The sequence below is a fragment of the Monodelphis domestica genome, chromosome 1 (assembly GCF_027887165.1).
Source record: "Monodelphis domestica isolate mMonDom1 chromosome 1, mMonDom1.pri, whole genome shotgun sequence".
Classification (NCBI taxonomy): domain Eukaryota; kingdom Metazoa; phylum Chordata; class Mammalia; order Didelphimorphia; family Didelphidae; genus Monodelphis; species Monodelphis domestica.
Genome location: NC_077227.1, coordinates 293,916,605 through 293,942,666, shown reverse-complemented (window position 1 = coordinate 293,942,666; position 26,062 = coordinate 293,916,605). Strand labels below are relative to the sequence as shown.

Below are 26,062 nucleotides of genomic sequence, written 5' to 3'. Positions count from 1 at the left end.
CCAAGTGACCATTTTTATGAACAGATTGGCAAATTTGGTGATAGAAACTTCTAGGGAGCAGGGGTTTTCCTTCAGATGACACCCATTCTCCATTGATCTGTTTTGCTTTGAATTTTTGTTTCTATTTTTCCACTTCCTTTTCATTATAGAAAGGTGATAAATTTAAGTCATTAGTGGTTGTTAATGTTAAAATTAATTCAGGCCCTTCTATGGCTGCTAGCTTTACAGCAGTACCTGCTCAGTCATTCCCCCTAGAGACAGGGTCAGTGCCACCTGTATGGACAGAGCAGTGAACTATAGCTAGGGCTTCAGGAAGCTTTAGAGCAGAAAGAACTTCATTAATAATTTCTGCATTGGCTATAGATTTTCCAGCTGAGGTTAAAAATCCTCTCTGGAGCCATAGCATTTCGACTGAGTGACAAATGTCAAAAGCATATCTAGAATCCTTATAAATTGTTGCCTTTTTACCCTTGGCAATTATACAGTCATGTTTGAGAGCTATGAGTTCTGTCCCTTGAGCACTAATGTTAGAGGGCAGTGAAGCTGAACACTCAGTGACAAATTCTGTGACTATAGCAGCTCCGGTGTAGTGTATACCCTGTTTTAGGTTTTCTGGCTCTAGTTTAAGTGGTTCAGGGCTGAATCTTTTGTTAGTGCTATAAGAGAATTGGTAATTTCCCCATAGCAAGGGATTCATTGTCTACACAATCCTGTTGCTCCCAGAATTGCTCTTAACTGTTTCTTAGTGGTAGGAGCACTCAATTTTTGAATATTTTCAATTCACTTGGGAGAAATAGAATGGACACCAGCTGTCAGAATGAACCCCAAATATTCTACTTCAGGGAGACACTGTAAAAATAGACTCGAACTCTGGACTTCAATCCCCAGAAGCCCTTGCTCCACTTCCCCAGAATGCTTTGTATTGTCACATGGGCCAAGATCGAGAAGGGATTTAAGCTGATTGCAAAGGCTTTTGGCTCTTCTTTTGGACTTCCGTTTTGGAGCAGAGGTGTCTCTTCCATGATGTGAGGTTATCTTGTCTAGGCCTCTGGCCTAGGCACATGTTTTTTCTTATTCTGTATTTTCTTTAATCCTTAATCTTCAATAAACCTCTAAAAATATAATACTCCTTGCAGAGAGAAACTAATTTCTACCTGCCTCAGTCTCCCCTAAATTTTAATCTTTACCATTTTGGTGCCCAATGGGAGAAAAAAACTCTCAATCTTCTGATTTCTTTTCTGATCTTTAGATCAGCTTTTAATATCTAGTGCCTAGAAATTTTTTTGAGCCACATTTCTCTGGCCGAGTTTTCTTTTTTTTTTCTTACCCTTGCAAAGCTGCTGCTCGTTCCAGTCATTAGATAGCTCCCCCACCTGGCTCGGCCGGCCGGCCACTTCTCTGTTCCTGCTTGCAGTCCCAGATCCAGACCTGTTGTGTTTGCCACCCACCTGGCCCCTGGCTGCTCCACTCTGCCTGTCTTCCTGCCGCCGCCATCAGACTGGTGAAGTGGACAGCCCCCTTCTCCCTGCCTGCTCACCTGCCTACCCCGGCTGCCCACTTCTGCTCTCGGCCCTGCTTGCCCTGATCCTTGTTCAATGCAGATCGCTCAGGACTCATTTATACCAGCTGGTAACAAAATGGGGGGTGGTATTGGCTCCATGTGGACTGGGGCAGGAGGAGGTATCAGAGCAGGGGAGAGAGAAAAAGGGAGAGGAGAAGAAACAGACTTTTCAAACAGACTTTTAAGCAATGGGCTGTTTAAAAGGATACCTTTTGACTGTTCTGGTAATTTCACTGATTTCACCTGCGTGCCAGAAGAAAGATTCAGCCCAAAGATTCAACTTTGAAGGGGCAAATGGGTGGCTCAGCAAACTGAGAGCCAGGCCTAAAGACATGGGGTCCTGGGTTAAAATCTGGCCTCAGATACTTCCCAGCTGTAGGGCACTGGATGGGTCCCTTAACCCCCATTGCCTAGCCCTTACCACCCTGCCTTTGGACAATAGACATTTAAATGGATAATTAAAAACAAACAAAAACAACCCAAGGAACTTTAAAGATTGGAGGTTATAAATTTTAAGGCATTTCAGATTCCAATGGTTTATAAAAAATCTCTGTATTCTATTGCATGTTTTGTTTAAGGTGTAACTTTGTGATTTTAAGTTCATATATTACTGGATTCAATATTATTCTGTTATGCTGTTCAATTAATGTACTGAGTCAACTACTGTTAAATTCTGTTGTTTTTCCCCTATAACTGTGCTGAACAAATATTATTGTAATTAAGCACTTATGAAAAAAAAAAACAGCCTCTCTATTTTGACTTTGTAAATTATCACATAGAGGATAGATGAACTTCAGGACTGGTTAGAATTGTATAACAACCTTTGGAAAATTTAATATGCTAAATATCTCTAATGATTTTAAGGGTTTTTTAAATATGATTTTTGTAATTTTTTTTAACAATCTCTGGTTATTTTACCTGCTCCTACCACGAGGCAAGGCCCATTCTAGTAGCTGAAGTGAAATACATTTTATAACCCCCAACCTTCCCGCATTTCTAAATATGTGAATGGAATTTGGGGCAGTTAATCTCAGGGCATTTGTACCCCTAAAAAGCCTCCAAAAAGGAGCACTCCTTTATTTATACTCTTCAAATCACTATTTTACTTCCACCAGAATGATATATAGATTTCTTGATTATGTTCTTAACCAAAGATGAGTTTTACTTTGTTTAAAAAATATGTTTAAATACCAAGGTTGAAAGATTGCTATGATTGTAAAACTTGTGACAAACATCCATCAATTCATAGGTTTTAAAAAAAAATTCCATACAGCAACTTATGTGAACTATGATAGTGTATTTGTTTGCTATTGTAATTAATTGGGCTATTGATAATTTGGGGGATTTTGATACCTACATATTTGTACTACTGTATTTTTTAAAATGAAAAAATTGTTAACCTTGTTCAATTCATTTGCCTTCTACTCACAGTGATCATGGCCAGATATTAAGAGGAAATGGATCTCATTTTTGGTGAGAAAGTCTTGTAATCTTTATTTTCTTTGCTGACACAGTGTGTCAATTATTATAAGCTATATTTTTTTAATTTTAAAGCTCTTTTATTATTATATTTTCTTGCATGTGCAATATACTTTTTCAGTTTTTTTAATTTTTTCTCTCTTTTTTATATTTGAAGCACATGTCACCAGCACCAGTATTAAGATTTTCTTTAACCTTTTTATTTTTCAGTACTACAAGTTTAAGATACATTTGCCAATGCATACCCCAAAAAAGCTTGTGACTATAAAAATGATACCACTAATTATTTTTTAAAAATTATGGGACTTTGCTTAATGATTCTGTCTGATTCCAGGACAAGATATACACAAAAGAGCCATTGCACAGGGCCAAAGAAAAGCCAATCCAGGATGGATTGATGCACTTCTAGGCCCATACAAAGGTCTTGAACCTAGTGTGAAGACTCGAGGTTACTGTGTTTAACATTGTTAGACATAGGCTTTCCTTGTGTCCATACTCACTCTGAAGATACTCACAGACGAGTATCCCCAAAACCTTGGCTCCTATCATCTGGTCCCTTTTATGCCTTTCATAGTGTGGTAACTTTCTGTAGTCCTGGCTACTGACTGGGTAAATGCATCATTGCTTTGGTCATTTTAATTGGGCCCTGATAGAAGGACCTGTTATAGATTTATTTTTTTTCTTTTTACTTAGAATTTTTACACATAAGACTTTGATAGTCTATATTTTCATCCAGAAATTTTTCTTTTCTTTTGGATTTTTCTGATGTTTTTGTTAATTTCTCTTACCAATTGATTCATATACCTCATACCTCAGCCATGCATCCCTAAGTGATAATGTATTTGTCAATCACCCGCTTAACGGGGGAATGTTATTTAAATTACAAAGTTTAAATTCCATTTGAGAAGAATTTTAGGTAAAGAAGATGCTACCTCTCTGAATCCAGAAACTGAACTATTGGAGAAGATACCATGAAGAAGCCTCCAAACCAGACCACTGCACAAGGACACTGTGGAACCTAAGCTGTGATCGATTCAGTGGGATGATTTTGGACTGCACCAGGAATATCCTCATATGCCATAAAAATTTGTCAAAAATGTAAAATTTGTATGCAATTCAATCAGGGAGTTTATAAGACCAAAGGCTTAGGAGGTCATCCCTTAGCATACACTCCATTTGAATGCATAGAGATAGATTTTTATCAATATACCAAAAGACAAAGGGTTTAAGTATTGCCTTGTCATCATAGACAGACTGACTAGATGGCCAGAAGTTTTTCCTTCCAAAAAGAACAACACAGCATTTGTGGTCAAAATCCTATTAAAAGAAATCATACCTAGATTTGGGATACCCTCAAAATTGGACTCAGACCATGGAAGTCACTTTACTCAATATTAAATGAAATTTATAAAAATATAGGAATACAAGCAACATATCACACACCATATCATCCGCAAAGTTCAGGGCAAGTGGAAAGATTAAGTAAGACATTAAAACATTGATAGGAAAATTTTGTACAGAAACACACCAAAAATGGACAAACATTCTGCCATTAGTTCTGTTCCATCTTAGAACATGACCCAGTGGAGATTTGCACATCTCTCCATTTAAGATGCTATATGGACATGCAATTTGGCAAGGAAAGACTTGTAAACCAGCTTACATTGCCATGATAGGTGGAGATTGTCAATTAACAAAATATATACAAGCTTTACAGACAAGAATAGCAGAAATGGACTTGATACAACAAACAGTACACCTGGATTACAATTTGCACAACATCAAACCAGGAGACATAGTATACTTAAAAAATTTCAATAGAAAATTGGCTACAGACATAAAATGGACTGGACCACATGAAATATTGCTTACTACCCCAGCAGCTATAAAAGTTGCAGGAAAAGACTCATGGTTTCACTGTTCCCACGTGAAACCAGAAAAAGTTCAACACCACTATAACAGACATCAAAGATAATTAGACAACAGATAGTACTGAGAAATGAAAACAAAAACTGATTAACATAAAAAGTACAACTCAAAGAAATAATAGTGACACATAATGTTCGAGACAACTTTCCAGCCCAGAGGAAAAGCAACCCAGAGGAAAAGATTTTAAACCAGCCCAGAGGAAAAGCATCCAGAAAAGATGCTAGAGACAAGAAACAAAGAGGAAAAGCTGAAATGGACAGCTAAGACTTTGAACTTTGTAAATGTGTTTATATAAGAAGAGGACAGATGAAAAAATGAGATTTATATGTAAGACTGAGTGTGTTGAAATAATAAAACAAAAGTAATTTCACATTTAGGGAAATAGCATGCGTCACTACATAACATGGAAGAAAGAAGAGATCCATCAGTCAACATGAGAAGTGGAAATCTGAAGAAACTTGATAAGTATTAATTCAACACAACACTATTAGACACAAAACATAAAATCACAAACTGACATATTGAAAGACCTTGTTTATATAAACAAGCATCTGAAATTGTATTTATGCAAAATGTAAATATGTATATAGTTAGTTCCATTAGGTCTTAGGCAAATAGAAATATCAATAGATATTTCTATTTGACATCAGGATGTGGAACAATGTATTATTGTATTATATGTAAATAATTTCTGTAAATAAGGTATTAGTTTTAGTTAACTTAGAGTAAGTAGTATTAGTACTAAGATTCAAATTTCTTGTAATAGTTTTGTTTAAACATTTATTGTACTGAATTTATTGTAAAACCCCAAAATTACCCTTACCCTTACTTTCCTGCTAAGAATTCCTTAGAATAGATTTACTAAATTTGTAACTATAATATAAATATGAGTCCTTGGGAAGGTCACAAGAAAAAAGGGGGGCGATTGTGGAAAGGAAACTAGACTGACAGTTTGTGGGGGGAGGGGCCTACTGGTAGTGGCAGTTGGGTCTTGTGACTAGCACTTGCTTCCTTCCGGGAGTGGCAGTGGGGTCTTGTGACTAGAAATTCCTTCCTGCCGGGTGGACTGGCTTCCGGGTGTTGGAGGAGAGAGGAGCTTGTTCAGCCCAGTCTGGAGTGGCATGCTCTTCTTGGTTCAGCTGGAAGATTCAGGCCTAGTCGCTTCTGAAGGTTAGACCTGTTCTTGTTTGCTTTCTATCTACTGCTAAGATTTTGAAGTATACAAAACTGGACTGATATAGAGGAGATGGAAGTGGGAAAACCCTCTGCCAGCCTCTAGGGCCTGGCCCTATACTCTGAAGCTAAGGAAAAACTCCAATTCCAACTCGATTATTAAACTTTATATTATTTGAATTCGCAGTCAGATAAGTGGACTATCTTTTCTGGTCATAGAAGGAGCTGAAAATCAGTTCAGTCATCAAGGCAATAAAAGACCTTATTGGACCCCTGCTGTTTCCTCTCAGCAGGGGGCATCTCCCTCCTTTGCCTCTCCAAGCAATATACCCTCTCTCCCCTAAACTCCTCCATACCCTGATGCAAACCTCCCATTATCCTCTACTGTTCAATCTCATTTCCATTCTCAATAAATATTTCACAGCTGCACAAAAATTGAACTTTGGGTGTGGTTGATTGAACATTTATTTGTATTTATACTTTCATGCCAAAGGGGACCGCCCCCTAACTGGCTTTTTGTCAATGCGTTCAGCAATTATTGGTTTGGTTTGGTTTTTCTCTTATCCTCAAATTACTGTAATGTTTAAGTTGATTATATTTTCATGATCCTTTTTGGGGAAACTTGTCTCCCCAATAATGATCAAACAAGGGAATGTAAAAATAGACTCAAACTCTGGACTTCAATCCCCAGAAGCCCTTGCTCCACTTCCTCAGAATGCTTTGTATTCTCAAGTGGGCCAAGATCGAGAAGGGATTTAAGCTGATTGCAAAGGCTTTTGGCTCTTTTTTTTGGACTTCCATTTTGGAGCAGAGGCGTCTCTTCCATAATGTGAGGTTATCTTGTCTAGGCCTCTGGCCTAGGCCCGTGTTTTTTCTTATTCTGTATTTTCTTTAATCCTTAATCTTCAATAAACCTCTAAAAATATAATACTCCTTGCAGAGAGAAACTAATTTCTACCTGCCTCAGTCTCCCCTAAATTTTAATCTTTACAACAACACTGAACTTTATCCTTCGAGATCTTATGCCCTCTTTTGTGCAATTCCAAAAGAAGGTGTTTGCTATCTTCCTGACATGCTTCTGCATCTGTTGAAGCCAAGAGTAGATCATCTATGTATTTGATTAATTTACTGTTTTTAAATTTTATATTATCTGTATCATGGCTCAAAATTTGTGCAATTAAGCTCGAGCTCTCTACGAAACCTTGTGGTAAAAAGCTCCAGGACAATTTATGGCCCTTCCAGGTGAAATCAAAGATATACCTGGAGTTCTCATGTATGGGTATGGAAAAGAAGGCTGAGCACAAGTCCATTGTTCACAGCCCTCAAATCCTGTACAAATCTATAGAGGTGCTTGCCATCGGGCCCTCTTTTTGTTTTTTTAACAGGCAGGATGGGCGTTTTGTATTCAGATTTACAAGAGATTATTATTCCCTGGTCAATTAATGAGTTTATTACTGGGGTAATTCCCTCTGTTGCCTCTTTTGAGAGGGCATACTTAGGAATGGAAGGAGGTGGGCTGGATTTAGTTTTAATTTGCACAAGAACAGCTGATTTAAGTAAGCCTACATCAGTAGAAGATGTGGCCAAAGATACTCCGATATATCTGTAGGTATTTCAAAGATTGGAGGCTCTTTTGCCTCCTGGCTCTCTGAGAGAAGTACAGGGAGTAAATGTAAAGATTCCTCCAGCACTTCCAAGGACATAGAGTCATCTGGGGTGACCATTATTGTGGCTTGTAATTTGCATAGTAAATCTCTCCCCAGCAAGTTTGTGGGGGATGCAGGCATTAAAAGAAAAGAATGTTCAACAGTTAGGGGTCCCATGCATACCATGCAAGGAGAAAGTTTGGGGACCTTGATCGGTGTTCCTGATACACCTACTACATTTAGAGAGCCAATAGAGTCACATTTTCCATCTGGTTTGCTTACCAAAATTGACCTAGATGCCCCAGTGTCTAAAAGACAATCATAGTATGAATTTCCCACCTTTAAAGTGACATGAGGTTCCTTACTATTGGGGGGGGGGGGTGTATAGGGATTATTGGCATTAAAATATCAGGAAAATCTGGAAAAAGTCTGGAAAATCAAAGGTTTCACTCTTTGATTACAAGGTTCTCACCCCCCCTTCACACTTTCATAAAGATGCTTGGGCAGGTTTTGGGGATCCCCCATGCTGTTGGGGGTATTCACCCTGAGTCGACCATGGTCGAGCTCCATTTTTCATATATTGTTGTTGGGCATTTTGTTGGGTATTATCATTTTCCTCATTTGGAACACTGTCATTATTTTGATTGGCATTATGGTTCCTATACTTATTATTCCTAAAGTTGTTATTATTTCTTTTATCCCATAGCCAGCTCCTACAGACCGTCATTGCATGGCCTCTCATTCCCACAGAAAGGTCATGTTAATGATTTATCTGTGGATTCCTGCAAAGGGGCTATGGTCTCTCCCCTATTTTTCAATTGTTCTTATATCCTTTCAATTTCTTTCATTAAGTCTTCCACTGACTTATTGTGTATCTCAGGTCATTTTGAAAGATCCTTATAGACATAGGTTGCTACTTTCCTCAGTTCTTTGAGGTCCATAGAGTCCCAATTAGGACAACTAGTTTTAAAGTAGTCTTTTACCACTGAACAACAATTCTTAACAAATTGCCTGCATATTTGTCTAATGTCCCTTTCTCTGGTCAAATCAAAGTCCGTATATATATTTCCTACGTCAATAAGTCTGTCCATAAATCAGGAGGGGGGTCTCATCAATTTCCTGTCGGGAAAGTTGAAATTTTTCCCATGTTTCATGGCCTATCAGCAATCCCTCATGGCTTTCAATAATGCTTCTCTGGCCAGGGTTAGCTTTGTGTGATCTGGTGCAACATTGGGGTTCCAGTGTGGATCTACAGTTGGTCAATGGTGTGCTCCTTTACCTTATTATGACATTATTTTTTTCTCTCTTTGTCAGAAATTTATCTAACAAATTTTCAACATCCATCCAAGAGAGGTCAAAGGTTCTGAATATATTCTCTAATTTTTCTATAATTAATATTGGTTCTGCCTCAAATGATGGAACATTTAACTTGAATTTATCTAAATCGTCAGCGTTAAAAGGTGTATGGTGTCTTACAGACACCAAGTTCCCATCTTTATTAAAGGTGGGTACTTCCTTTAACAGAAATAAACTTCAATCTAAATTATCTAGTGTTCCTGTTTCTAGGCTTCCTGCTCTGTTTTCAATGGAGTAGATAAGAGAAGGGGGAAAGGGTTGGAATGTTTAAGAGTAGTGTGGGCAGGGCAGGTAATATGGGTGGCCGGGATAGTCAGGGCAAGTGGGTTGGTGATGGAAGCATGGGTGGGGGAGGAGCTGAGGGGGCAGGGCATGAGGCATAGTGGGAGGTTAGGAGGCATTGGTGGGGGGCAGGGCTGGGGCTAAGGTAAGAGGACAGGCTGTGTCTAAGGGGGCAGGGGCAGGCAACAGGAATAGGGGGCAGGGCTGGGGCTGAGGGAGTGGGGAAGGGGGTATGGGCAGGAGCGGGTTGGTTAGGAGTGAGAGGGGATATTTGAAAACTAGGAGCCAAATTGCATAGAGCAGAGTGGGACAGGGAATCTGATAATGATGTATGAAGAAATAAATCACTCCTATTATGGGATGCCCTTAAGTCTCTTTTAATGCTTTGTATAGAAGATATGATCTCTCCCAAACTTTCCTCCAGAAGGTCAAACCGAGTACTGTGCTCTGCAAATTGTTGAGTAATAGAAGGAACAATTGTTTGGTGGTAAAACGTGTTTTTCAGGAGGATACTGACATAATCCTATTTTTTTTATCTTATGCATGGTATTTTCCAAGGCTCTCTTAGAGAATATTAGATATAATATTACAGCTTCAACAATTACAATCCCAAGGAGGAGAATTGCAGCAATCAGGTATAGCCATAAATCCTCTGGGATGAGCCATTTTAGAGAGACAAGGAATAGTACATTTACAAATTTGATCATTGAGCTCATAAGCCAATTCTTAAGTAAATCATGTACGGGCCATAGCCACATTTTTCTAAAGTCAATTACTAATTTGCCTGTAACCTTTGGCCTTTATCAGTAGATGGTTCTCCTTACTGCCAAGGGTCTTATTTTGTTGTAAATTCTCCTTTCCTTTCTTTTTGGTTAGGCTTTTTGGGTGGGAATCTATTCAGTTCTTCAGTGTGTAAGGAAGACAAAAGGAAGCCTTTTTCCTGGGACTGAGCTCTCTTTAGAAGTTTGGGAGGGGTCACAAGTAAGAAGGTAGTCAAAACAAAGCCTTGTGCCTAAGGGAAGAGGCTTCTTTGAAAAATAAGTTTGGGAGAGGTCCCAAGTGATCTTTTTTTAGCCCTCAGGCTAAAACTGCTAGGACCATGTGCTAGAATAAAGCCCACTGAAAGTCTTAAAACTAGAGAGGCTGAAAAGCAGGAAAATGGGCTTTAAGTTGACTCACTACCTGTAATCTGGTGATCTAGGTTTTTGTTGCAAGAGATTGAAGCAAGGCTGCTAATCAGCAAGGGTCAGCTAATTAGATTTTTTTTGTCCAGAGTCACACAGCTGGGAAGTTCTGAGGTCAGATTTAAACCCAGGACCTTCTGTCTCTAGGCCTGACTCTCAATCCACTGAGCCACCCAGCTGCACCTTAAGATTAAAAATAAAAAAACTGCTTTTTCCAATTTAACTTAAGGAGAAAAGAGAAGAGAGAAAAATTGTTTCATACTCACCTGTTCTAGCAGCTGTGTCTTTAAGCTGAGTTAGCTGTTAAAAGGACTAACTGAGCAAAGCAGAAGTACAGTAAGAGGCAAGAAAATTCAGGAAATTTTTAAGGGGACTTGTCAAAACCTAAGTGGTCAGCCAAACTGTTAGATTCAAATTTAGGGTTAAAGACTGACTATAATAATTATTGGTCACCAGAGGATTTTATTTATAAAATTCTAATGAAACATTCAAGTCAGAATGGAGTTTATTGTGATTTAATTACAACAGGAGGAAGAAATTATCAGAGGAGAGAGAGAGACGGAGAGAAGGAAAGGATGTTAATTCAAACACTCTGGCTCAGGCTGAGCTAAGTGGGAGTTTAAGGCCTTGGAGAGCCAAGGCAGAGAAGGGAGTCAGTCCTTGTCACTCATGTGACTGATATGAAGGAAAGCTGTCTGTGGGCCTCCTCCCAGCTCGAGCTCCAGGATCAAGCTGGCATCTAGCCTTCTACACAGGAAGTGAAGAGAACTCCAGATGTTGTTCTCTACCTCACTTCCTGCATCTCATATGTGCCAATGGTAGTTCAAGCTTGGCTTAGGACAGCCCAAGGGGTCAGTTAGATGTTTCTCATTTGTCATTAGCTAGCACATGCCTGTGTAGTGTGGGTGTTGCACTTTCTTGGGTGCTAGACCAAGCAAGATGGAGGAAATTTAAAAATCACACTGTTTAATTTGGGGGTTTTAAATTTCTTCTTTTTCTAGTTTTTTTTTTAGTTGTTTGCTCAATTCATTGATCTGCTTTTTATTTGATTAATATAAGATATAAAGTTTCCCCTAAGCATTACTTTGCCTGCATCCCAAAAATTTGGTCTGTGGTTTCCCTGTTCTCATTTTCTTTAATGAAATTGTTGACTATTTCTATAATTTATTCTTTGATATCATTCTTTAGGATAAAGATATTTTGTTTTAATTCACTTTTAGCCTTTTTTCCCCAGTCCTTTTATTTATTTCTCAAAATGATATATTTAATATTTCTGCTTTTCTCCATTGAGTTGTGATGCTTTCATGTCTTATTTAGTACATGATTGATTTTTTTTAAGGTATTGAGAAGAAAAGGGTATATTCCTTTCCATTTCCGTTAAGTTTTACCTTATAGAATATTGTATTTTAAGTCCTTTGGTCCTTAATTGTAGTAGCTACTAAATCCTGTGTAATCTTGACTGTGACTATGATATCTGAATTGTTTCTTTCTGGGTGTTTGTAATATTTTCTCCTTGGCCTAGGAGCTCTGTAATTTGGCTGGAATATTCCTGTGAGTTTTCCTTTTGGTATCTCTTCCAGGGGATGATCAAATGATTCTTTTAATTTCTATTTTACTTGGTTTTCCAAGAATGTCAGGATAATTTTATGTCATGATTTCTAATACTATGATGTCTAGGTTCTTTTATGGTTATGGTTTTCATGTAATCCAGTCATTCTTAAATTATCTTTATAATCTTTTCTTTGGGGATAGTCAAAAGAGTAAAAAAAAGTACTAATAAAATTGTGTGCATATATTTCAACTGTTTTGAAAATTCTAGTGACTTGCATTTTAAGAAACTTAACCAGGAAAATTCATGTATAAATAATAATCCCTCCATGACTTTTTCTCAACTCCAAATTCCTTCACTGGAGGGTGGCTGACTATTTCTCCTCTCAAAGCTCTAGAGGTAACTCTGAGGATTTTGAGTACCATCATTTCAGATAAGTATCAAAGTATAGAGCATCTAGCTAGTTATTTAAAGTGAGAAGTTGTGTTTGACTGATTCCCTTCAAGTTTACATTTGTTCTCCTCAGCAAATATATGTATTATTTCTCTTGATATTCTTGATTGTTTGTTCTTCCAAATGAACCATTATTGGTAATTTGATATGTATGGCACGAAATAAGTAAATGAATTTAGGTAGCATTGTCATTTTTTATTATATTAGCTCATCCTACCCATGAGCAATTAATGTTTTCCCCAATTATTTAGATCTAGTTTTAAATGTGTGAAAAGTGTTTTGTAGTTGTGTCCATATAATTTCTGTGTTTGTCTTGAAACAAAGATTCCTAAATATTTTATATTGTCTGGAGTGATTTTAAATGGAATTTTGTTGGAAATATAAAGAAATGATGATTATTTATGTGCATTTATCTTGTACTCTGCAACTTTGTTAAAGTTGTTAATTATTTCCACTAGCCTTTTAGTTGATTTTCTTGGATTCTTTAATTCTGTAATGAGTGGTAGTTGTTTCCTCATTGCCTACTTTAATCCCTTCAATTTATTTTTCTTCTCTGATTGCTATTGCTAGCATTTCTAATACAATATTAAATCATAGAGATGAAAATGGGCATCCTTGCTTCACTTCTGATCTTATTGGGAAGGCTTCTAACTTGTTCCCATTGCAGATGATACTTTAGCAAATATATTTAAAGCCTGTTTAGAAAGTTCATAGTTCTAAATCCTGGAAAGATAAAAAGGAAGTTTCAGGATCATCCATTTTTAATGATTTAGTTAATGTTTGAACAAATGAACCAGAAGAAAAAAGTCCATACAACTTATTTCATAATCAGTCAGTAATTAAATTATTGACATGTTCCCCTAAAATAGTAATAAAATTATTTTTCCATGTTAGTCACATTGTAAATTAAAATATAGAATAAAAAAGAAATATCTTAAAAGTTTGCTTCAATCTGCATTCAGAATTTATCAGTTCTCTCTATGGAGGGAAATAGCATCTTGGGTCTTTTGTAAATTGTCTTAGATCATTGTCTTCATCTTTCATGTAGCTTCATCTTTCACAGTTTATCATCATTACTATGTTGCTGTTACTATGAATAAGGTTTCCTCAGTTCTGATCAATTCACTTTACAGGATTTATTATAAGTCTCAGGTTTTTCTAAAACTATCCTTTTTAGCATTTCTTGTAACACAATTTCATCATAATCATATCCCACAACTTCTTCCACCATTGCCCAATTGATGGGCATCCCCTCAATTTTCAATTCTTTGCTGCCTTAAGAAGAGCTGATAGTAATATTTTTGTACATATAGGTAATTTTCTTTATCTTTGACTTCTTTGAGATACAGAACTAGTAGTGGCATTGCTGAGTCATTCATCACATTTTTTATAGCTTTTTGGGTGTAGTTCCAAATTATTCTTCAGAACAGTTGGAATGGTTCACTACTCCAACAACAGTTAATGGTGTGCCTATTTTTCCTAACTCCCTCTATCATTTGTCATTCCTGATAGATGTGAGGTAGGACTCCAATACTCTAATCAATAGTGACTCTGATAATTTTTCATATGACTATAGATAGCTTTGATTTCTTCTGAAAACTCCTTGTTCCTATATTTTGATCATTTGTGATTTGAAAAATGATTTATATTATATGAGTTTGACTCAATTTTCAATACATTCTAAAATGAGGCCTTTATCAGAGTAATTTGCTATAAATTGCCATTCTCCCCCCAGTTTTCTGCTCCCCTTCTAATCAGAGCTGAATTGTTTTTGTTTGTGCAAAATCTTTTTAATTCAAGGCAATTAAAATGATCAATTTTATATCTTATAATGCTCTCTTTTCCTTATTTGGTCATAAATTTTCCTCAACCATAGATCTGAGATGTAAACTATTTCATGGTTCCCTGATATTTATATAGTGTCAACTTTTAAATTGAAGCCACGTACTCATTTTGACCTTCTCTTGGTATATGACATGAGATGCTGGTCTATGCCTAATTTCAGAAAAACTGCTTTCCAATTTTGTGGCAACTTTTTTTTTTCAAATAGTAAGTGACACAGGCTGAGAGAAATTGATCATACCTCTTTTTAGATCACATGACTATGGAAAAATTTGGACCCTGGATTTAAAGAAATCACTTTTAATGATGCAAAAAGTATCCTATATTTACAGAAAAATTTAGCTTTAAGATAAAAATGCATTCTAAGGAGATAGTGTTTATGTTGATCAAGTTATTTCCAACTTAGTAACTGATTTATGATTGATAATTGATTTACCATTGGTAATGCTATATCAAAATATTTCTCAGTTCTATTAAGGAATTATTTCTGATTGAGATTATATTAATTTTTCTATGTTGTCTAAACTTTGGCACATGGAATTGTGTTACATTTCAATGTGCAGTTGATTTTCCTTAGGCTTTGGTATATTTAAAGATTTAAATCTACTTTACCAATTAATAATCTTGTAACCTTTTTTTTTCTTTTTCCTTGGTCAAGTTCCACCCAATCTGACTGTTCCACAGGAAAAATCACCTTTAGTCACCAGAGAAGGAGACACTATAGAACTACAATGCCAAGTGACTGGAAAACCTAAACCCATTATCCTTTGGACTAGAGCAGACAAAGAAGTTGCTATGCCAGATGGGTCAATGCAGATGGAAAGTTATGATGGAACACTGAGAATTGTGAATGTCTCCAGGGAAATGTCAGGAATGTACAGATGTCAGACCAGCCAGTACAATGGATTTAATGTGACGCCAAGGGAAGCATTGGTACAGCTCATTGTACAGTGTAAGTGAATTCCTTATCTGTGATTTTCTTGTGGGGAAAATGAAAAAAAAAATTATCCCTTCAGTAAATGGAAATTGTTTCCTCTACTGGGTTAACAATTTGAATTTAATTACAGTTAATTCATTTTTTAACTTGCTTGTTGCAAACAATGTGATATCTTCTTTTAATTATGTTTTCTACAGATCCCCCTGCTGTGGAACCAGCATTTCTGGAGATAAGACAAGGACAGGATCGAAGTGTCACAATGAGTTGCAGAGTGTTGAGAGCCTATCCTATCCGGGTGTTAACCTATGAGTGGCGTTTGGGCAATAAATTATTGCGGATGGGTCAGTTCGATTCACAAGAATATACTGAGTACACACTGAAGGATCTATCTAATGAAAACTATGGGATTTATAATTGTAACATTATAAATGAAGCTGGAGCTGGGAGATGTACCTATCTTGTTACAGGTAGGAATTCAAGGACATTTTTGGTAGATTTTTTTAAAAAAAGAATATTTCACTCCATGATAACATGAAAATGAAAGTATTTATGACAATTCCTGGAGTAAAATAGGCTTCTTTCATTTGGCAAAGTTTCTAATTACTTTCTTGTAAGATGAATCTGGTCCAGGAATCAAGAAAGGAAATATCAATTTGTTTATTTTGAGTCTTTCAAAAATGGTACTAATTTTATTTGAGAAAAATTACAAATTCATTTGAACAAATATCAAATTAAGTTGAGGATAAACTCTTGCTCTATCATTTCCTTACACTAGTAAGTAGATTTTTTAAAAATCCCACAGATTCCTAAATTGCCATTGACTTTTAATGGACTCATGATGTTGAGATAAAAATAATGAAGTTTTGCATTCTAGCATAAAATAAGGTGTTTGTGATATAAAAACAAATGTTTTTATATCACAAACACCTTATTTTATGAACGTTCTTCTGCAACAAACTAAAACAATTAAGTAAAACTAATAATACAATGGCTTCTTCTGAAAGTTCATAAAACATTCCATATCAAAAGCATCTCCCATATCTATAATTTGTAAATTATCCCTTAATGACTACATACATCTATAAACACATATGAATTGGTGTGCTTTATGTCATTTTATAACCCAAATCTATCACTTCAATGTCATGGATAGCATGTTTCATCATTGGTTTTTCTAGAATAAGGAATGGTTATCAAATTGATGATAGTTCTTAAAACTTCCAAAGTTGCTCATTTTTATGCAGTTGTTGCTATGTTGTTCTCCTCTTTCTGCTCATTTAATTCTTCATTGACTTGTAAAATTATTTATTTTTTAAATATTATGACATAGTATGTAACTTGTTTTTTTTCCTATCCCACACTTCATCAGTTCATGTCATTCCACATCTTTTTAAAAGCATCTCTTGCCTGATTTCCTTCAATGCATTTATATACTACAATGCATAACATAAACAAGCAAATGTATCTCATACCCTAGTATTTTAAAAAAGCCACAAAGACTCCAGTTACTTGGATAAAGATTTATCATTTGACAAAAACTTCTATGAAAATTGAAAAGCAACATAAAAAAATTAGATTCAGACCTGAGTTCATGAGTTCTCAAAGCATATAGGACATATATCAAAAATTCTATCATAAATGTATTATAAGACTATGGAATTTTTTTACCTATTAGATAGATGACAATTTAAAATCAATAATTTTGATTAGATAATTTTCTTAAGTTTTGCACAGATCCTTGTAAAAAAGCTAAGATGAAAGAGAAAACATTTAACTGGTAAATCTTTGCTTCAAGGTTCCTTGATACATGTGTCACTTGTAAAATGATCTAATTCATATTTATTTAGAAACTTATTCAAATTTATAAGAATAAGATCTATTCTCAAAATGATACATAGTCTAAATATCAACAGACAAGCTATCTATAGTTATATTAAAAATGCTCTAAATCAGTATTACTTGGAAAAATTAAAATTAAGCCAACTATGAGATAATACCTCACACCCATGAGAATGTCCAAGATGACAGTTTCCAAAGTTATTAATTATGTCTCACTTGTCAAGGCCAATGACCTTTTTGCAATTCTGCTTCCTCTTGACCTCTCTTCATTTTTTGATAATATCAATCACTATCTCTTTTATTTTCTCTTCTTTCCTGGTTTTCTTTTTACCTATCAGGATGTTCCTTCTCATTTCTGAGATCTTTGCCCAAGTCATGCTAATTAATTATGGGTGTCCCCTAGGGCTCTCTCCTGGGCCCTTCTCTGTCTTTACTATTCACTGGCTAGAATCATCAGCTCTAATGGATTCTGTTTTTGTTTTTGTTTTGTTTTTTTGCCTTAACCTCTCTGCTGATATCAAGTCTTGCATTTTCAACTGCATTTTGGACATCTTGAACTGGATTTTGTGTGGAAATAGTAAAGTCAATCTATCCAAAACTGAACTAATAATTTTTCCTCTCAAATTCTCTCTCTTCCTAAACTTTTTAAAACTACATTTTTACCAAAAATGCCATTGATAATGAATTAATATCAATACTAAACATATATAAACCAAATGATATGCAATCTGAACTAAAAGAAAAATCTGAAGAAAAGGAAAAAATTAAATGAATTAATAGAAGAAATAGATGAAAAAAACATAATCATAGATGGAAAAGTAGCTTCAATTTATTCCTCCAAAACTTAGATATAACTAACCAAAAAAAGAAGCAAGGAAAAAGTTAAGAACCTGAATAGTGTTTAGAAAAGGCAGATATTGTCTCTCTGATAAGTATTGGATGGAATAGAAAGTATACATATTTTTCAACTATGCAAACATGGCACCTACACAAAATTGACCATGTACTAGAAAATAAAAACTTTACTAACAAAAGCAGAAAAATAGAAATATTTCATGTATAGTTTGCTAACCACAAAGTAATAAAATTGTATTCTAAAAAGTCACTTAAAGCAAAAATATTTTTAATTGGAAATTAAAAGAATGGATGCATCAAAGAATTTGTTCTTTGTCATAGAATTTGTCATAGAAACAATCAATATTTTCATCAAAAGATAATAAAAACAATGAAACAAAAAAATTGGGGGAAGCAATGCTTTAAGAAAATTTATATCTCTAAATATCAATAAAAGATAGAGACGAACACATATTGGGCATACAACTAAAATATAAAATAACAATCAATTAAAAAAACTTTAATTAAATACCAAAATAGAGTTTAAAATCAGGGAAGTGATTAATAAAATTGAAAAGAATTTAATTACATTTGAAAGTAAAAAAAATATTTGAGTAATAAATTAGCTACAAGCTGTTTATTAAATTTTTTTACTAATTTAAGCCATTACTAGTTTGATTTTTTAAGTATGAAGAAAACAAAAATTGCTAATATCAAAAATTAAAAAGATAAATTTATTGCCGGTACAAAAGAAATAAAATTAAATATTTTAGGAGCTACTTCAGCCAACTATTTTCCAATAAAATGAAAAAAATCTAATAAGTGGATGAATACTAATTAAAAAGAAAATTTGCCAAATTAACAAAATGGAAAATAAAGTAAAGAATCATATCACAGAAAAATTTAATAAGCCACAAATAAGTACCCAAGGGAGTGGGGGTGGTGGGAGGGAATGGCTAGATGAATTTGTGAGCAAATTTTCCCAAATAAAAAAAGTTCTAAAAATTAGTTTAAAATGTTCTTCACACCTAAACCATGGAGAGTTGACAATAAGGCAAAAATTATAGAACAGCTTTCCTAATCATCATTTCTGAAGAATATTTAAATATTAGTAAGAAGACTTCAGTAATATATTGCAAATGTTTAACACTATGAAAATGCTGTATTTATATCAGAAATATAGGGCTGTTTCAGTATTAAGAAATCTAGAAGCAAAATTAACTGTATCAGCAACAAAAAACAAAAGTCATGAATATTTTGATGGAGAAAAAAATTTTCAACAATATGCAACACACATTACTATTAAACAAAAAAAAAAACTAGACAGCATTGAAATAATTAGCTTGTTTTAAAATAAGTAGCATTTATCTAAAATCAAGTGCCAAAATTATCTCTGATGGGTATGTTAGAAACTTTTCCAATAAGATGAGAGGTGAGGTAAAGATGTCCATATCACCATAACTATTCATTATTGTATAAGAAATGCTAAGTATAGCAATAAGACAAGAAATTTTTCAAGGAATAAGCATAGGCAAAGAGGAAAAGAACTATCACATTTTGTAGGTGATAGAATAGTTTACTTAGAAAATCCTTAAGGATTTACTAAAAATAATCAAAACAAGTAACTTTAGCAAAGTTGTAGCATATAAATTTAATCTACATAATTCCACATTTCTATATATTACCAATGATACCCAAAAGAAAGAAAAATAAACAGGACAAAAATTCCACTTATAATAACTGACAATGGTATAAAATACTTGATAATCTAACTGCCAAGACCTACACAGGAACAAATGAATACAATTACAAAACACTTTTCACACATATAAAAATAGATCAAAACAAATTAAGAAATATTATTCATGAGTAGGATAAGCCAATACAATATACATGACAATATTACCTAAATTAATTTGCCTACTCAATACCATATCAAGATTGGGGGGAAAGAACAAAATTCAACTGCAAGTTCAAAAGGTCAAGAATACTAAGGGAATTAGGGGAAAAAAATAGGATGGGGGCCAACAGTTACCAGATCTCAAATAAATGTCTGTAGTCACCAGAACATTTTGGTACTGTATGTAAGAAATAAAGAAGTTGACAATGAAACAGATTAGATATTCAATATACCAAATAAATGAACCCAATAACCCTTTTGTTCAGTTATTTTCAGTCATGTCTGACTCTTCTGGGACCCCATTTGGGGTTTCCTTAGAGTTTCATTTCCTTCTGCTAATTTTACAGGTGACAGGCAATAATAAGGCAAATAGGGCAAATAAGGTGAGGCAAATAAGTGAATTACTTAGGGTCCCACAGCTGATAAGCATCTGAGGCCAGAATTTAACTCAGGCCTTGCTAATTCTAGTAGCAGTGTTCTATCCACGGCACCAAACATAATGTTTGATAAATTCAAAGATCCTAGCTACTAGAGAAAGAATTTACAATTTGAAAAAATCTGTTGGGGAAACTACAAAGTAATATAGAAGAATCAAAGTAAAAATCAACACCTTAACTATATATCAAGATAAGCTCCAAATGGAAACATGATTTAAACATAAAGGATGACAGCTCAGGCAAATTAGAGAAAAATGGAAGAAATGCCTTGTTTAGTATATGAATAGAGAAAGAATTTATAACTAAAGAAAACATAGGATCACACATAGTAAAATGGACAATTTTATTTAGATGAAATTAAAGATTTTGCACAAAAAAATGCAGGTAAAATCAGAAGAGAAGCAAGAAACTCATAAAGTTTTCAGTTCTAAGATATGTAGAAAACTGAATCAACTTTATAAGAATCAGAACAATTTCTCAATTGACAAATAATCAAAGGATATGTAAAGGGATTTTTCAGAGGGAAATAGCCAAATTACCAAAAGCCAAGTGAAAAAAAAATTATCTAAGTCACTAATAATCAGAGAAATGTGAATTTAAAAAGTTTAGGTTGCTACCTCAATACCATCAGATTGGCTAAGTTGCCACAAAAGGAAACTGAAAAATGCTAGAAAGCAAGTACCTTCCCTTTCCTATGTCTTCAACTCCTTTTTTCCATTTTTTTACTCCCTCTCTTCTCCTTTTCTATTCCTTTCCTCCCATTTTTTTCCTTTTTTTGTCTGTTTGATTTTCTTTTTCCTTTTTTTTGGAGAAGGTTAATGCTGGAATTTGTTTTACATGTTTTGCATGTGTAGATATTTATAATGGATTTTATTTCACTTGACTTTTGAATGGATGGGTGAAAACTAAAAATGAAATAGAACTAAATTTTAAGAAACATACACGTGTCCTCTAGTTTTAAAAAAAGTATTTCTTGTTCTTATCATTCCTGTTTCTAATGTCCTATATCTCCCTTCCCCTTATCAGCTAAACTCTTTGAAAACAGCTATCTTTACTCAGTTCTTACCCTTCCTCTCCTCCTACTCTTTTCTAAACTCTCTAAGATCTGGCTTCCAACCACATCACTTTATTGAATCTTCTTTCTTCAAACTTTTTTTTTGCCACACTTTGCTACAAATTTGCTCTTTTCTCATATAGTGAACCCAATGATTTGTACAAATGATAGACATTTACCATCAGATCCTGGTAAGCATTATTTTGCATGAAGATCTAAATGGAAATATAATCCCGTTTTCTACTAAAGACTTACTGATAGATGCAATGTGTATAATGGCTTCTTTGGATAGATAGAGTATTGAGGCACTGATGATGGTGGTACCCCTCTAATAGTAATGGTGACTAGGATTTCTGTTTTCAAGCAATGTATGGAAGTAACCCACAAGTAACTAAAGATATCATAGGAATACTAGGACCATTCTAGAAGGCAGGAGGTGGTAATATTAAATTTACATAGGAAATCTCTTCCTAACATATTAGCTGGCACATTAGATACCCATAAAAAGGAATGCAAAAGTAACAAAGAGCTCACAATCACCACTTGCAGGGATAAGAAGGTTATCTGTCATGGTGTACTCTCTCTTCCCATTATTTTATAGATTGAATAATGGTGCAATCAGAACTTGATTTATTAAATAAACAGAATAAGTAGTTCCAATGTCAATATGACAAATATATGGTGCATCTGCAACTTTAAGAGCAATGGTCAGTTCTCCAATTAGGGAAGAGGAAAAGGCAGGGATAACAGGAACAAAGATTTTAGAAGTTAAGGTACCAGGAGCACCTACATGGCTCTGAGAATCGAGAGCAAGGTCTAAAGACAAAATGTCCTAGGTTCAAATCTAATCACTGATACTTCCCATCTGCATGACCCTAGGCAAGTCACTTAACACCTTTTGCCTAGCTATTACCGCTCTTCTGCTTTGGAACCAATACGCAGTACTGATTCTAAAATGGAAGGTAAGAGTTTGAAAAAAAGAAGTAAAGGTACCATTGCCTGCCTTCCCCCTGCATGTTCATGTATGGAAATTTTCTTTTTGTTCAAACCCTCACTTGTATTGATTCTTGGATCCTTCTAGTTCCACCTCTTTCTTCAATTTCATTTAAGGTCTCTCTCTGCCTATTCTCTCTTTGTAGATCATTTTGCTTTGAGACTAATTAATGTTTTGCCCCCAGGTTCAGTGTTCCCCTGGCTCATACTACAGTTTTGAAAAAAAGGGCTCTCTTCCATAATAGAAACAATGGTCATTATGTTAAATTAATGAAGAGTGGAAAGAAACTGTTGAATAGTCAGGAATCTAGACAGGAGTAAGGAGATATTTAGGCTGAAATTTTTATTAACACTTTTCTCCTGTGTCTGCCTTGTCTTTCACTGTCTCTTTTGACTCATAAGCATATTGTATATTTGCCTTCATTTCCCCTATAGCTTTCTCATGCCATCCAGAACAATACCTAAAAAGATATTATTTAATCTTGTATGATGATTATATCTTGTTGACTTACATGGTCTAATCTAGCAAAATATTTTCCACTCTTGCCCCTATAGCTTTCCCCTTCCTCCTGAGCAGTTTCCTAAAACTTACTGTTATTGTCAGGTCTCTGCAAAAAACCCCATGCCTCTAAATAAAGCATCCCTAGTCTGTTGTAACTGAGCCAGCTATTGGAGTTGATGAGGATGTCAATGAGCATCTTGTATTGGACAGGTTTCCTGACCTCCTGCATCCACTCCTTGTCTATTTGTAGTTTCAATAACACCAACTCTCTCTCCTGGGAATAACAGGGTCTCCATAAATTTAGTGACATCATTCAAGGTTAGATTATAGCCTCTAAAGATAGCTTTAAGTAACTCCAAAAGGATCTCTCTTTTAAAGAAAAGGAGTTGGAGATAGATTTAGATAGACTCACCAATGTGAAGCTTGGAGAAATTTTCCTCAGGTTTGCAGAAGTTAGGTGTGAAGGGCAAGAGCAACCTAACCTCCTAAGGCTAGTTACTGAGGGGGAGCTATTGGCTGAAATTCACCCAAGGTGCATGTTTCACCTTCTAAATTCCTCAAAAGGAGACAGTATGAGATAGTGGAGGTCTGACCCTACCCTCCTACCTGACTTCCTAGAACCTTACACCAGAAACCTGTCTTATCTGCAAAGAAAATCATGCAAACAGATCTCCAAGTCAAAATCTATTTATTAAAGAGATCTGACCCTTTTTAATCAATGAGACCCTTTTAGATCTTCCTCACAATCTGCAATGTTCCCTTCTTCCAGGGTACTGGTTTTGTTTTTTTTTTTTTAATAGTGCTTGAAGTGCAAATGATATACAGTAAAATACAAAATCTTGTTTGTGGTACCAGGGTCACACTGGTGTTCACAAGATAATGGATAAGGGGTTATATAGTTGGGTAGATGCTACCCTAAGTTGGGTAATGTACAGATAGATATAAACAACCCAATATTGGGTAATGGAGGGAAGTTAAAACAGGCTAAGGGGCTATATTTATAGAGGACTTGTCATAGAGACTTTTCACCCTATTAGAACATCTTCATCACAGGATGGAGATCCAAAGATTTTAATCATCAAGTCAGTGGGGTGGAGGTTTCCTAGTCAGTTGATTTGTACTAGTGATTCTTAATTTAAAGTTTAATGACCTGCTCATTATAGCCTAAATATTTAATATGAGAAAGAATATTTAACTTGTTTTAAGGATAATGTGCTACTACTCATTGGTTAATCATTACTAAATGTATCAGTAGGTAAAGCATAATTACTTCCCCTATAGAAACATTAAACTGAATAATACCAATAGCAAGTAAAAGAAAGAATAAATCAAAAAACCCATAAAGTAAAAATTTCACACACAACTATAAAGTAGACTGATCCAGGTCTGAGTTTTGAGAAAATGGCTAGTAAATGAAATATTTAAACCCTGAGAAGATTTTAAATGAGTCCCCAGAAGTAGGACAAAAGGAAGCAACTCTATTCATAGGCCCTACCAAACCCAAGGACTAGGGGTGGTAAGTGAATTATATATCCAAAAGACAATAAGAGCTGCCAGGGGGACTTGTGCCATCTTCCCTCACCAATATTATGGATTTAGAATTTGAAAAAAAAATGTCACCAATAAAGTGACCTCAGTATAGTGGAATTCATTTTCAAATTACCTTACATGGAGAATCACATAAGAATCTAATTTATTTATTTATTTTTAATTTTTGTAAGCAAATAATCTTATATACCTAAAACCCCAAAACATATGCCCAAACACACAAGTGATAAATCATATGTTTTCATCTGGATTTCTACTAAGCCACCATCTTGGCTCTTTGTCCAATCCATGAAGATCCAATTTAATAAGGTTAATTTAGATTAGCTCAAGATCTTGTGTGCTAAGTATTATTGTTAGAATTATTCTTGGTAAAAGTTAAAACTCTATGCAATTATCTGTCAACTTTTCAACCAAACAAACATGCATCTCTGTAACAAAAATAAGTTTATTTCCATTGAGAGAATGCAAAAACAGACATGTGGGAGGTTGGATAGATTCAAGGTCTCCCCAACTCCAGAGACTGGAAGAAGCAGAGACTTACATACTGTTTCAAGAAAGAGGGGGGTATCTTTTAGGATTAGGTAATGTAGGAAATTTCTACCAAATACAAGAAATATGTTGGCAGTCTTTTGGAGTGTACTAGAATGGAACTTACATTAGACAGAAAAAAGCATCGTCACTTTTCAGGGTATGTTGATCTTTTGGGGCTGGAACATTGCAAATTTATAATCAATCTTGATGTTCCATAAATATCACAAAAACCATTAGAAATTGTTTAAACCTTAATATTTTCTTCATTTTGGTCAAGGGGCAATTTAACCCCATGGCCAAAGAGGAAAAAATTGGGGAGGACAGAATTCTTAGTCACAATTCGTTGTATCTTGAATAGAGAGAAATGAAAATATTAAGAAACAGAAAAGAACTTAATATACAAATACATTGGAACAAAAGGCAAAGGAATACAATAATGAATATCAACTTCAACTAACATCAAGTGTTTTTGCATTTAATTAGACCATCCCTGACTTCTATAAATTTTATTTCAGATAGTAGATGTACTGTGTGGTTGTTTTATCTTCAGACATATCTTCTCTTAGATATTCTGTTATAGGTCTCTTCTCTAGTAGATTTGCTTCTCTGGTTCCAAGTTACTTGTAGAGATTCTTTAGATATTTATAATAAGATCCTTTACAAAGCAGATCTCAATACAAATTACTGGTTTTAAAATTTTTAACCAGTTCAACTGGTTAAAAAAAAACCTATACAAATCCTTGTGTTTTTGATCTTATTAACAAAGAACAAATCATAAATCAAAAATTATAAAATTCATAGATTTTAGGTTTTTACATGTCCTTTAGAATAATTTACATTTAATATTAAGGATTATCTAACCTGTTGTTTTCTAAAAATGTTTCATTCCAGTTCTTTTAGGAGGATCAGATATTATTATATTATATTATTATATTTATATATAATACTATATATAAAAATATAAGAAACAGCATTTTTTGCAAATAAATCTCTCAACCCTTAGGTTCAATTACTACACAAATGAATTAACTCA

General features: G+C 34.7%; 1 protein-coding gene across 11 annotated transcripts in view; it reads left to right on the top strand.

Annotated features, from left to right (window-relative positions):
* MDGA2 (MAM domain containing glycosylphosphatidylinositol anchor 2) overlaps nt 1–26,062 on the top strand; it is an 811,975-nt gene that overhangs the window by 536,759 nt on the left and 249,154 nt on the right. For all 11 annotated transcript variants that reach the window (XM_056820935.1, XM_007473236.3, XM_056820917.1 and 8 more), the window contains 2 exons: nt 15,113–15,406; nt 15,589–15,858. In XM_056820935.1, the coding sequence (XP_056676913.1) occupies nt 15,113–15,406; nt 15,589–15,858 (564 nt within the window). The remainder of the gene's footprint in view (nt 1–15,112; nt 15,407–15,588; nt 15,859–26,062) is intronic.